The following is a 13,900-nucleotide window of genomic DNA, read 5'->3' on the forward strand; positions in this document are numbered from 1 at the left end:
AATGTGCACACACACTATCATCAAAATAATATTGCTCCACAGGGGAGAATTAAAATCACTCATCGGACTTGATTAATGTATGGTCAAATGGGTTACAATATTCATATACAGAGGTAACGTAAACTCTATAATATAATTATCATATATGAGTCCTCATCGCTTGGGTTCTGCTCGAGTCAGGGAGACATCCCTGCCATAACCATGGTGACAGTCCTCGTCCTCTATATCGACAATGCTCATGTAAGAAGTTTGGGTCAATTGGCTCGACCACTTGCTTGTTCACAAGAGGCAGTTCACGCTATACAAAGATCATCCGTCTGATTTAGGACAAATTTAAATAAATCCTCGTAATAAAAATGATTTTGCGGTAAAACGTGGAGGTAATTTGGGACAGAGTAGTAGAGTTTTTGGAATTAATCCAGGCGGAACAACCCCGAACGAAATCCATGAGCGTTATTCAACCACGCACTGGTACAGCATGAGCCCAAGTACTATAGTCCCAGTCTGAATGAGTACAAGTACCAAAGTCCCAGTCTGAATGACTCCAGGTAGTCCCACTCGTGACAACCAGCATCCACGAGCAAAACACAATACATGTGTGTAGTATAACGTAAATGACCAATTTATGGTCACTTTTTCGGAGATAGGTGCTTGTTGAAGTTTTCGATATCCGTATCCGTATAAACATGCGTTAGTGATTAACAAAGATTTTGAACCATGTCTGAGGCCAAGTACGGATCCATCCACGGAAATGCCCCCGGCACGAGAGCGGAAGGCAAGGGAGACCGACGCGCCTTGATCTATCGCACGACAACCGCCTTGTTGCTCGCTGGGATACTCCTCTTTCAGCTCAACATGGCATGGACTCGTCCCCATTCCGAGAACTCGTAAGTCCCACGACTACGCCTGGACCAAGACTGAGCTCCCTTCACTTCGTCTAGGTCATCACGTCAAGACTTGTATTCGCGCTCTGAACTTTCATTCCTTGCATTGATTGACCGGGCAGCTGCCAATGATACCTCTTTCCCCCCTTCAATGTCAACTGAAGCCTTGTTTCATCGCTACGGATTTGCCACGACAATGTCCGTGACCACGCATATCAAATTGACGCCTCAATCGTACGAACTCCATCTAGTCGATGCAAAGCAGCCATCCGACGTGTTGGCTACATCCGTGCTCGTTCCCAGTCGACTGGACCGCTGCAGTAGACCACTCGACATACTCGCGCCTGTTGTCCATTTAGTAGATTCAGCTGCACCGATCAACTCGACCCTCGTTGGGAATATCGCCTTGGCTCCCTTGGGCTTACTTGCCGAGAACTGTCGCGCCATTGCGTTGGCGGAAGCTCACAACATGGCTATGCTCTTGTTCTACGCGTCGGCTTCAAGCGATAACGTCGACCACGGCAGTAAGTCACATCGTGACGTTTAATGGTCTCCTGACACAACAACACGTAGATATCTCCATCTGCCCATCCTACGAAGTCCCGCTCGACCTAACCCCTGGCTACGCAGCCACGGCTGGTGCCCCCCGCCTCAGCCTCGCCGCTGCGGAAGCCCTCCAAGGCCTGACACTTCCACTTGGTCACATTGCCAGTGCATCAGGGCTAGACATCCTGACCCACTTACGATCATCATCCAACGTGCTCTTACGCGTATCTCGTCGATGCAACCACCGCGTGCTCGCGCAGCATCGCGTCCATGCCACAGTGGAAGGCACGCACCCAACCAAGGACATGGTCGTTCTCAGTAGGTCGTGCGTGGTTGCGAACTTCATGATCGTTAATCATCCCCTTGTTTGCCCATCCTGACTCGTACATAGGTACTACTACCTCGTCGTCAACGCCCCAGTCAGCCAATTCCCCTTTGGCCAAAGTGTTGCCAGCATTGCGAGCCCTCCTGAACACAGGGTGGACTCCATATCGAACGATCCAGCTCGTGGCGTCAGACTTGGAGGGGGGCTTGTCAGCGGATGGGGACGACAACCCCACGTTCCACGTCCACCTTGCACACACCGCACCAAGGACCATGCCGACGGCGACGCAATTGTTGCCGTTGCATGACACCTTCACCCACATGACGTGGCATCACGTGGTTACGACGTCGTCCTCCCATCTGCGACAGTCTATCACTCCGAACAAGGATATTGGCATTGTAGCCACCCAGAGCGCAGACAAGTTTCGGCAGACTGCGCGAATCGACTTGTACGCACATGATGGAGCAACCACCACGACCAATAATCCACCGGACCTGTACAGTGTCAAGCTGTGGGCGACCTTGGGGCTCCGAGCCGCAACACAGCCTCTGTATCGCTTGGCGTTGGTGGCCCCGCTGCGCTTGATTACGTCATCAGCGTCATCATTCTGCTCGTCGACAAAGCATGCGTTGATGCAGACCAGCATCGATGAGCTGGTGGCGGCGGCGGCCACTCAAGGCCGAGAATTGGACGACATGAGCGCAGGGGCGATTCAGCTGTGGAATGCCAAGTGGATGGCATTGGAGGCATTGCTTGCCAAACACAACGAAGCGCCGAGTTCATGCATGGACGATGCTGCTGCGGACAACATGTCTGGCCTGGTCAAAGAATTGGTGGCATCGCTGCTGCACTGAGTTACAAATGATATGTACGGTGAAGTGGTTGGTTCGCACGCATTATGATTGTTGATGGATGCGCACAGTCAACTAAACACTGCAGTACATCATATTATTGTGCATTTCGTGATTCTTGGTTAACTGCGTTAAACCACCGACGCTAATAAAATAAAGCCGATTGGAGTACTATTGCATTCCATTTGTGTCAAAGGACATTTGACGAGTGACACGGAATATTGCGATATATTCCCTAGAAAATACTGTTAAGCTTAGTTGGAGTACAGTTGGAGTTTATCTTTATTGTGCTTTCGAGTGAAATTTCGTGTTGTGGCGTGGTTTCTCGTTGGAATTTAAATCGATTTGATTGGCTACTTCAGATGAGCTCAAAATTATTAACCAATCAAAACCTTCTTAATGAAATTCAACCAATCAGATCGATTGTGGATCGGTTTGGTTGGCGCGATTCGATTGCACCCCCTCCTCAAATCTAATTTCGGTCGAGTATCGCGAATAAAATGGTTCGAAAAACTCTATTTCGACAGCCTATTAATAGTGCGTACCAGTAATTAAGAATATCTCGGTCTCTGTCGAAATATTATTGAGAAATATCACGATATGGAAGACGTATTTAGATTTACTATTACAGGTACTGGTATTGATAATAACTGTTTGTATGGTTCGATACACTGCTATAAATAATAAATAATTTGTGCAATACTGTATAAACGTAACGTGGGGCACCAGCCATCAGCATCGCTCTTTGCTTACTTTGTTCGTCGATTTCTCGTTGACTACAACACATATTGAGGTGATACAAATATCAAAATAATCGCAAGAATCAGCTCATGAATTGAGGTTCAAAGGATATCAATTTAAATAGTCAACACATGCAGTAAGGATTTTCAAAAGTAGCGTACCAGTCATCGGCACACGTTTTAGACTTGTGTAATGTATTGAATCCTCCACACTCTAGTTCTCAGGATGCTGTCATCATATTAGCTATCAAAGGAATATGTGTTTAGAATGGGTATTAACTGCTACAGTAATGACTTCTGTAGGATCAACACAAAATTGCCTGGTCCAACCTCTAATTTATAAGGGGCACTAATTCTTGAAGAACTACATTTTGACCAATAAGAGGTATTCGGGTATTTCTATTGGCTTACTTAGTACATGACTGGTGTCATTGCCGATGACTGGTGCCCTACGACATTTGAAGCGCACCAAATCAGTTATTATTGCCTTCCTATCCACTAGAGCTGGATGGCCGTGTCAGTTGTGCAGGCGGCGCTGACGACGGACGTCTTGGTGACGATCTGCTCCTTCCAGCCGGGTGTGCGTGAAGACATCCTCCTTGCCCACCTATAGCCCGATGACGTAGAAGACCAATGCGCCACCGTATTCTTCGAAGGTTTCTGTATCGAACTCACGTCTGCGTTGACCCCATGGCTCAGTGCCAACGGCCTCCATCGCATGCCAGAACTGTTCATCGCCATCCCAACGTTGCCTCGAGCAGTGTTGGTGTATGCCGTGTACAATGATCGCGTGGACATCATGACATTCCTCGTCCAAGACCAAAACCTACTCACGGATCTGTTTGCATCATGTGGCGTGCTGCTCAACGTGGCCCTTGCTGGTGGGCATGTGTCGATGGTACGATACCTTAGACAAGCTGGGTACAACCCGCCAAGTCGCACGTCAGTCATCAAGACTGCGACTCACGCTCTCCGTCTCGACGTGCTCGACGCACTCGACTACAAAGTTGAAGCGACCAAAGTGTTTCAAAGTGACCGGTGGTTCTACGACGTCGCGATGTGTTTGCGTACTTTGCAGGAACAATGGACACTTCCATTCTGGGAAACGTTATGAGCTTGGCTGCGTCCGTGGGCCACTTGGATCTGGCCAAGTTTCTGCACAGCCACGTCACCATGTCGGAGCTGTCGCCAAGAAAGTCGTGTGCTCTGACCTGCCTTCAAAATGCCCTTGAAGAGGCTTGTTTCGACGAATTCGTGTGGCTGTGGGGCGTTTGGGCTCCATTCCTCTCGGCGAAGGACAAAGAGTCGTGCCTTGCCAAAGTGTGGAAATGTTGGGTCAACTGGGACGTCATGGCTTGCATTGCCAGTCGCATGCAAGAAGATGGCAATCTCCGCGGGATTCAAAGCTGCTTGATCATGTACGAGTGGCAATTCGGCTCAAGTTATGACGAAGAGATGGTTCCGATGCTCGAATTCGTGGACAAATGGGGTGGCGATCACTTGGAAGCTCGTTTCGGGGCACTCGAAAACACCGTCGCACATGCTCCATCGGCGCTCGTGCTTCATCTGTTGGCCAAGTGGCTGCCCCCCATGACCCCCGCGGCGCGTCGGCAGGCCAACTACGACTGCCTCCGCGCGGCCGTGTCCAGGATGGACTGCTGTTTGGAGGTCGTCCAGTGGCTGGTGCCGTTTGTGAATCCAGCATTGGTCCCCCGAGTCTTCCTTCAGAGCCCCATTGTGAAACATGCGTGCGAACGTGATGACATTGACACGGTTCGATTCGTGGACAGTTTCAGTGGTCTGAAACTCTCGTCGACATTTGCAATCGCCGTTGAAAGTCGTGCCCTTTCCGTGCTTGCATACGTCGTGGCCAAGGACGAGTTTGCCGTGGCGAAGCAAGTTCTGGAGCAAGCGTTTCATGCCGAATGGACCGATGGGTTTTTGCTCTTGTTTCGACGGTGGGTGGCCCTACCCAGTACGACCAACTTGGACATTGAGCGCGTCGTTCGCCAACATGGACGTGGTGGCGTCATGACGCCTACACTCCTGCTCGGGATTGTCCACACGATCAGCAAGCATCCGACATTGAACTTGCCACACTTCATCCACACCAACAATTTGCACTTTCGACAAGCCCTGCTGCATCACGAAATGTGGACTGGCAGCAGCGATGCCTTCAAGGAACTCTTGCACGTTTGGCTGAGTGGTGGCGCTACTACATTCTCGCTCTCCAAGGACTAGCATGCGGTGCTGACGGAATGTGTGGTCAAGGCCCTTGTGGACCGAAGCCACGACCACCTTTGCCTCATTATCGCTGCGAATCGTGGACACGCTCGAGAAGAATGGGTTGCCTTGGCCACGCGACTACATGGAGGGTACACGGAACTGTTTAACGTGTTGTACTTTGCATGGCTCCCTCAGTGCACAGACATGATGCGAACACAACGCGTGCAACACGAATGGCTGGCCCAGGCCCTGGCGACTGGTGGAGGCGGTGTGGTTGACACCATCACGAGGAGTGGATTCTACTACGCAGCACCTCGAGTGTTGCAAGCACCGGTCCACCAGCCATGCACGGGCCCCGTTCGCCCCGCACTACTCATTCCCCTCAAACGCGAACATGACGAGTTTGCAGCGGCGACTGGACGCAAACGTGGGCTCCAACGGTTTGGAGATAGTAAGAAAGGCAAAGACAACTAGGTTTTGAATTGCAAGTCCTGGAATAGTAAAGACGATATGTCATGCTGGTATTCTAGGGGGAAAGGGATGTTGGTGGATCGATGGATATGTGTGATTCACATGCAACATTGCACAGCTGAGTACTACAATACCAACTGTGCCGCAGGAGACAGCAAGCATGCGTCGAGGTGACTGATGGTTGAAAGATCTACGGCGCTCAACAGGGTCAGCTGTGCACGTAACGTTATCTCATGCATGTCACTCTGCGACACATCAGACAAGGTTGGGCAGACTGTGCGGATCGACCAGCACGCACATGATGCAGCACCTACCAACCCACCGGAGCTGGACAACGAAGCACCGACTTCACGCATGGACGACGCTACTGGACAGCATGGTAGCCAAGTCTGCAACTTGGTGGCATCCCTGCACCAGTTTCATGTAACTGCCAACTCCGGAGTAGACAGGTAAAAGGACCACTACTACGTTGCAGTAGTTGGTTTTTGGAATTTTCATCCTAGTAAGTTAGTAGTCCCTCTCATACGTTGGCATCGCCAAGATCGACTACTCGTCCATCGGTGCGCTTCAACTACTCATGAACGAGCGTGAACGACTCGTCACCGCTTGGCAAACCAATTGAGCTACCCACTAGGACAATGTCCCTATTGATGCGAACACAACACGTGCAACACGAATAGCAGGCCAATGCATTTGTGACTGGCGGAGGTGGTATGGTTGACTCCATCACGAAGTGTTGATTCTATTACACACCGCATCGATTGTCATCATCGATGGACGACGTTCCGACGGCGGCAGATGTTCCCCTCAAACGTCAGCATGACGAAGTTGCGGTGGCAACTGTACACAAACGCCTGTGCCAACACTTAGGTAGCGATAACAAAAATGGCAACTGGAGTATTATGCGAGCCAGCATTACCTTTCGATGCCGTTGAAAGGACTGTACTATTGAAACCTAGGGACGAGATTCTGGCGGGATAATACATAACGAAGTGCACGTCAAGGACGAGGTTACTATGGTCAACATCCCTGGCCGGGTCAGCCTCTCAGTGGCATTCCTTTCAAAATACTTTCGTTGCCTTGAAGTGATTGTAACTGACAGATCTGCGATTTGATGATGACACACATCAGAAGTTACATGTCGGTTACAATCTGCATGATAAACCATCCGGATAACTGTATTTTCCGGATTCCGTGAGCGAAGTTGAAGGCGTAAGTGATCTTGTGAGGCCGGAAAGCAAGGGAGATGGACCTGCGTCAACGGATCCCCTCGACCCAAGCCCCGTCGTCACAAGCGCCATCGACAGAAGAGAGCAAGAGCACCATCATCGTCGCACCAGATGTAGTCTCCCTAGTCGTGATCTTCCTCATGTCCCTCATCGCGGTTGGGACGTCCATCTACTTTCTCATTCTTCACGACCTCAGTGCCGAAGATGCCGCCAAGATTCGCTTCCCAACCTCGTTGCTTGTGGCGAAAGAACTGGGCCAGGAACTGCGTGACATCACGGCGCACTCCCCTGGCCGTGTCCTCATCGCTCATGGCCTTCTGTACCTGTTTCTCCAGTCGTGGGCGATCCCTGGCACCATCTTCGTGAACCTACTCGGCGGTGCGCTCTTCGGCCTTCTAGTGGGGTTTCCCCTGTGCCTCTTGTACAACACGCTAGGGTCATGTTTCATGTACGGATTGTCGGCTCGGTTTGGCGGTAAGCTCGTCCAAAAGCACCTCTCGACGCGGTTGCACCAAATGCGCGTGACCATCGACGCTCACCGCGACGACCTGACGCTGTACATGATCTTCCTGCGCATCTTTCCATTCTCCCCCAACTGGTTCATGAACATGTCGTCTCCCCATGTGGGCATTCCGCTGTTGCAGTTTGCCGCGTCCGTCGCGGTCGGCTTGACCCCGTACAACTTTCTCAGCTGCAAGGCCGGGCTCATTCTCAGCGCGTTGCAATCCAAGGGCGACATCATCGACACGGCCACGACCGTCCAGCTCATCGTCGTGGCCGTCGGGGGCCTCGTCGGACTCCCTCGACTGAAGGCAAGATTTGCCAAGTAACTCGATGGATTTTACAATAAGTCCTGGAGTGAGTTAAGCTTAGTGGGGTGTTTGGGAACTCTGGTATTCGTCGTGCCAAGCGGTTAGTTGCTTCGTGGTCAAGGGAATCTCCAACGCCACGGCCAGCACTTCCGCCGTGTGCACCTGCACTTGCATGTGACCTTTGCTGTCTATCTTCGTATCCATTCTTACCGAAGTGGGCAAATCGCGGAAAAATTCCATGATCTTTTCAAACGACGCGTCCAGCAGGGTTTCTGCGCAATTTCAGAAAATTCAATCTCGATACAAGAACATCCCCTTGTTATAGTAAAAACGAACACATGGGTTTCGATACTGGAATCATCCCTTGATAGAAGAACACACACGTACTCTCGGACACAGTGAGCAGCGCCAACGCCACGCGATACACAATCTTCCAGCCCTCGTGGAGGTATATGTCCCACACTCGCGTGACAAACTCAAACGGAAACGAGTACGAGTAGAGCGTGACGAACCACTGCGTGGCGTACATGGTGGGATGCAGTCCCTCGGCGTCCAAGTGGTCTGCGAGCTTGGGGAGGTACTGCTTCATGGACTGGTCAAAGGTCCACATGATCTCCATGACGCGGGGCATGCCTGGGCGGTACATGTCGGCCATGCCGTACTTCTTTTGGTTCAGACAGGCCACGACGTGCCAAAACGTTTGCTCTTCCGGCATGTAGCTGAGGAACAGCGCCGAAATGAACCCCATGCCCTGATACAATCAATGTATGGGACATGTCGTGGTTAAGCATTGTGGTGTTGACATACTTGGCAGTAGCCGACGTTCGGGTCGTACACCGAGTACGCGCGCAGAACGTTCATTAACGCTCCTTGGCCCAACGACGTGGCGTCCTTGAACAGGTGGTGCTTGGGGAAGGTGCGGCCGATGTCACGGGAGATCGTATCCTCGCAGGGGGCGTGCGGCGTCGCCAGCAAGTCGCGGTACATACACGGATTGTTCTTCATCATGAGGCTCGAGCCAGCCAAATGGGGCCACGCGATGCCGCGGATGGCGTCCGGAATGCCCTTGCGGACCTACCCACACGGGATCAAAATAGGGAGAAAGTGGAGGGTTTGTCGTACTCTGGACTTGAGTTTGGCCGCCTGTTTTTGCTTGGTGCGCTCCCAGTCTTCAATATCCACGCCCCCCGTCATGGCGATCCACTTTTGAGTCCGTCGGTTCTCCAGCCACACCGTGTCGGACGACGGGTGGTGATGGGGATGACTGGTACGCGACTTGACGGCTTCGTTCACTCGAGGAGAGAATCGTCTGGACGACAAGCATCCATGACATTATGACATGCGAAAGAGAGAGAGATATGCGCGACATTCGTACTTGTCGGCAAGGAGAAACCCATATCTGTCGATGGAAGCGACGGGGTATGCAACCGCCCGAGGCGATGTTACGATGGGCGGGGGAGGTAGGTTGTTCGTCGTGGTATCCACAGACCTTGCTACTCCTGACCTGAACGACAACGTCATGAGCATATGCTGCATGTTGCCATGAGCAATCATCTTACATCGTGGCTGTTCCGTCCACGCGAGGAAGCGCAGTCGAATGTGAAGATATTGTGGCTTGCGTCGCAAGGTATATATGCCCACAAGAGGGCTAAAAATAGAACTTTCTACTTCGAAGTATCAAATTAGGTGTTTCGATTGGACAAATTAAGATAAATGCTGAAGTCGGTAGTATTTCAACGGCCCGCTCTGGTGCTATTATTCGTCGGCAAAATAGGGGACAGAAGTCGGTTGATACTTGGCCACGAGATTGCATAAGGATTATAGGCTGGCGTGACGATAGCCTTCCAGCATTTTGCGTGCCTACAAAGTTCGTCGCCGTGTTGAGAGTTGAACGCAAACACCACCAACGTACCAACTCCACCACCCGACGGTTTCCATTGCTTGTCAGTCTGGAGACAATCACACTATTGTAAGTCAAAATTCCACTGCAATAACGTTACACGTACAGTTTGAACATGCGAAATGTCGTGTCCTGGGATTGGTGCTTCATGGCCGCAAACGACGATGCTTGAAGCAAGTGGTACAAAAGGGTCAACAGCTTGAAATATGTCGGGGCTGGGATCGTGCTTTTCAACGTGTCTACGAGAAGTTGTGCATGAACGAGACGTGCGTGTTAAGTCTCTAACCGCATTGAATAATGGTCAGCAATGGCGGCGACACGTTGCTTTCCAACAGTATGGACGTCCCCCAAGTGCTACGTATGTGAAGTTAGCTGCCATCGTACACGGCATGATGAGGTATTTGCACCTCTTTCCAATCAGACACAGCACTGGAATCACTTCGTCCAACATGGAGTGGGGTATAATCGCTAGGAATCGTGCACCATGTCAGATTGTGGGATACTGGAACGCACACCACGGTACCAACGATCAGAGTCAACTTGGTGCATATCTTTTTAACAGCTGCAAAGATTGGAGGCAATGGAAGGCTGTTCGGATCGCATAGAGTGTTGCCCAAAGTCGCTGTCACGGTGTGAAGTATTTTCTGTTCGACTTCACCATCCAGCTACACCAATCGTTGAACGAGTGTGTCAAGTGGGACGTACAGTACCATTTCTTGGACAATTTCGTCAACGGCATGCAAAACTGGTATTTGCGTTGTTGGATTCAAAGGTTGTCCATGCGCAAGGGAATACGACAATGCTTGAAGGCAGGTCAAAAGCATGTACTTTGTCTCTTGGGGGTGTGTGGGTTGCGTAAGGGTCACCGAGAGGTACTCGTTTTGCAGATTGGACAGCTGCAGCTCGAGGGACTGAATTTTCTCGTTTCTGTGGCGGAGGGTTGCGGCCGTGTGTTCCTGGAGCACTTGTAGCTGCGCCACTTGCACGAGGAAGTGGGGTAGATCCCTGTACCATTCTCCATGAGCTCTGGACTACAAAGGAAGAGGGCATGCATGGACGACTCACGCGCGGATTAGATCCTGGGTCATCTTGTCCGAGCTCATGATCGCGCGCGCGCAAAATTCTGCAAATGCCAAGGATTCAAATCGACCGGATAGGTGATCCGGATACACACGACGTTTTCCGGGTTGCATTATCCGGATATAAAGGTCACTACTGCTTGGCTTTCTTGATCTCCTTGGAGCGGTTCAGCTTGACGCCGCGCAAGATGTCGGTGATTTCCTGGCCCGAGAGCGTCTCATACTCCAGCAACGCTTTCGCCAACGTCTCCAAATCGGAGCGATTCTTCATAAGGATGCTGGACGCCCGCTTGTATGACGCATCGCACAACTTTCGGACCTACTCCACCATTATGTGATGACGTTACAAAGCGAACTTGATCTCGAAGTGGAGGGCGTCGTACCTCATTGTCAATCAACGTGCGGGTGGCAGCGGATGTGTCGTTGCCTTTCAAGTCGTGAAACACAATCCCAACTTCGTCGCTCATGCCGTACTTGGTCACCTATAGGCAGCAGCAGCCATCAATCATAATCTGCTATTTGTCAAGTCGATTCGAAATTGGAGTGTTTGGGTGCTCAATCGAATGAGCAGAATCACCAAATCGGCAGACAATCGATATACGACCAATCAAAACCCAGATCGCAAATCAAGTAGCCAATCAAATCCACTCTTCGCCCCATGAAACATCGAATTAGTGTATGCGACTGAAATTAGTGTGATTTGGCGAATCAGCACAAAAGTCCAAATATTGGGTAAAAGAACGACAATCCAAAAATGAGCACACACCATTTGTCGGGCCAACTGAGTCGCCTGCATGATATCCGACGACGCCCCGCCGGTGACTTCGTCCTTGCCAAAGATCATTTCCTCGGCCACACGTCCGCCCATACACACGTCCAACCGCGCGAGCAACTGCTTGCGCGTGATGCTAGTCTGATCGCCTTCAGGCAGTTGGCTGACCATGCCCAGCGCTTGACCTCGAGGCATGATGGTCGCTTTGTACACTGGGTGGGCGCCAGGGGTGTTGATGGCCACGAGCGCGTGGCCGCCTTCGTGGTACGCCGTCAACCGCGCGCTTTCGGGGGAAATGATCGCCGACTTGCGCTCGGCGCCCATGAGCAATTTGTCCTTGGCGAATTCAAATGCAGACATGTCCACGACCTATGCACATATGATAACGAGGATATATGCATCGCACAGTACAGTTTGGTTGAGAAGCGACGACCGCAACGTGGCTTCGTTGACCAGGTTGGACAGCTCCGCGCCCGACATGCCAGGCGTCGCGCGGGCCAAAATGTCGAGGTTGACGTCGTTGCCCAACGGAATTTTGCTCGTGTACAGCTCCAAAATGTCCTTTCGACCGGCAATGTCGGGAAGCGGGACGGTCACGTGTCTACATAACATATGAGATAACGTTTGAACAGTTGAGAGGCTCACGGACCTGTCAAAGCGTCCGGGGCGGGTGAGCGCATTGTCGAGGCTTTCGGGGAAATTCGTGGCCCCGATGACAATGATCCCTTTGTTTTGGTCAAACCCGTCCATTTCCACGAGAAGTTGGTTCAATGTCATCTTCAGCGCAGACTGTTCCTTCAAATGTCGGGTGCCCCCAATGGCGTCGATTTCATCGATAAACACAATGCACGGCGCCTAGAACCACCCAATGTATATCCATCCATTCACTATGGTATCCCTCTTGACATACCTTCTTCTTCGCCGCGTCAAACAGATCGCGCACACGACGAGCGCCGACACCGACGTACATTTCTTCGAACTCCGCGCCCGACGAGTAGAAGAATGGCACACCAGCCTACCACAGCACCATATAGTCCGTCATGATTTCCATGTTGACCAAGTCGTCAGACCTCGCCGGCAATTGCACGCGCTAGCAACGTCTTCCCCGTACCAGGAGGCCCCATGAGGAGCACTCCCTTGGGCAAGTTGCCTCCCAATCGGGTAAATTTATCCGGATCCTACGGTCCATATCATTCGCGTGTGGATGAAACGTATACAAGTCAGTTGTACCCTGAGATACTGTACGATCTCGTCCAATTCATCCTTGGCTTCGTCCACGCCCTTGACGTCGGCGAACTTTTTGTCGCTTCCGATCGCCGTCGTGACCTTGGACTTGACGCCGATGCCCCCGAGCCCCTTTTCTTCAATCAGCGCCGTCAACGCCGAGATGACCATGAACCCCAACGCGACCACGCGCGCCGTGCGCCACAGGTTCTTCTTGAACCCTCCATCCACCATAGACACGTACATGGGCTCGTTTGGGGACAGGCCTTGGGCCGCAGCCAAAGCCGACGAAAGCGGCGCGCCACTGGTCGCGAGTGCTGATGCGTTTGACGAGGCAATCGCCGAAGCAGGGGCCGCCGACTGCATCTTCGCCAAGAGGAGGTTCGTGTCCGTGGCGTCCATGCGGTTGGTGCGCACAAGAGCTTTGATGTATTCCCGGTACGCTTCCTGGGAGAGTGCGAACCGGCCTTCTTCCACGCGACGGACGACCAACGCTGGGTAGTCCTTGTTCAGAGCTTGAAGGAACTTGACTTGGCGACCCGCGTCCTCAGGGTTCGCGTTCGCGTCTTGCTCCATCTTCTTGAGCTGCTTCTTGTTGTTGCGGCCCGTAAGGTTGAAGAAATTTCGACGCGGACCCGCCGCTGTCTGCGGCATCACCAAGCCCTGCATTCTCATACTGGAATTGAGAGCATGTCCCGAAGTATGGAGATTTCTCGGAAGGTGGTGAAATGCTTGCTTCCACAGCCCCGACCGCAACATAGATCGAGCTGCGATGTCGGTGATCATTGCTTCGGCAACACTTGACCACACCAAACAAATTAGATTGTGGAGGTTGGCCAGG

The 13,900-nt window shown here is 51.8% G+C and overlaps 5 protein-coding genes across 6 annotated transcripts; 2 read left to right on the top strand and 3 right to left on the bottom strand.

Annotated features, from left to right (window-relative positions):
- The first annotated feature begins 709 nt into the window (after positions 1–709).
- On the top strand, positions 710–2,775 carry H257_00495 (hypothetical protein). Its single transcript, XM_009823217.1, has 4 exons — positions 710–887; positions 942–1,408; positions 1,458–1,748; positions 1,822–2,775. Exons 1-4 carry the CDS (start codon positions 718–720, stop codon positions 2,607–2,609), a joined length of 1,716 nt encoding a protein of 571 aa, XP_009821519.1. The 5' UTR covers positions 710–717; the 3' UTR covers positions 2,610–2,775.
- A 1,039-nt stretch (positions 2,776–3,814) lies between these two features.
- On the bottom strand, positions 3,815–6,081 carry H257_00496 (hypothetical protein). Its single transcript, XM_009823218.1, has one exon. The coding sequence runs from the start codon at positions 5,264–5,266 to the stop codon at positions 4,784–4,786; it is 483 nt and encodes a 160-aa protein (XP_009821520.1). The 5' UTR covers positions 5,267–6,081; the 3' UTR covers positions 3,815–4,783.
- Positions 6,082–7,192: 1,111 nt separating this feature from the next.
- On the top strand, positions 7,193–8,890 carry H257_00497 (hypothetical protein). Its single transcript, XM_009823219.1, has 2 exons — positions 7,193–8,532; positions 8,585–8,890. The coding sequence occupies exon 1, from the start codon at positions 7,290–7,292 to the stop codon at positions 8,100–8,102; it is 813 nt and encodes a 270-aa protein (XP_009821521.1). The 5' UTR covers positions 7,193–7,289; the 3' UTR covers positions 8,103–8,532; positions 8,585–8,890.
- H257_00498 (hypothetical protein) lies at positions 7,193–9,740 on the bottom strand. The gene is made up of 7 exons (XM_009823220.1): positions 9,644–9,740; positions 9,460–9,588; positions 9,207–9,393; positions 8,892–9,158; positions 8,472–8,835; positions 8,295–8,356; positions 7,193–8,246 (listed from the first exon to the last, which is right to left on the bottom strand). Coding segments are annotated over exons 1-7 (1,116 nt in total). The 5' UTR covers positions 9,646–9,740; the 3' UTR covers positions 7,193–8,141.
- A 1,350-nt stretch (positions 9,741–11,090) lies between these two features.
- H257_00499 lies at positions 11,091–13,874 on the bottom strand. 2 transcript variants are annotated; one of them, XM_009823221.1, is made up of 8 exons: positions 13,066–13,874; positions 12,906–13,013; positions 12,746–12,850; positions 12,485–12,690; positions 12,247–12,436; positions 11,830–12,204; positions 11,447–11,545; positions 11,091–11,382 (listed from the first exon to the last, which is right to left on the bottom strand). In XM_009823221.1, exons 1-8 carry the CDS (start codon positions 13,843–13,845, stop codon positions 11,197–11,199), a joined length of 2,049 nt encoding a protein of 682 aa, XP_009821523.1. In that variant the 5' UTR covers positions 13,846–13,874; the 3' UTR covers positions 11,091–11,196. The 2 variants fall into 2 exon arrangements, with proteins under 2 accessions (XP_009821523.1, XP_009821524.1); XM_009823222.1 differs by having other exon boundaries at positions 11,830–12,436.
- Positions 13,875–13,900: the final 26 nt, after the last annotated feature.

The sequence above is a fragment of the Aphanomyces astaci genome (genome assembly GCF_000520075.1).
Source record: "Aphanomyces astaci strain APO3 unplaced genomic scaffold supercont1.1, whole genome shotgun sequence".
In the NCBI taxonomy this organism is placed as follows: Eukaryota; Oomycota; class Saprolegniomycetes; order Saprolegniales; family Verrucalvaceae; genus Aphanomyces; species Aphanomyces astaci.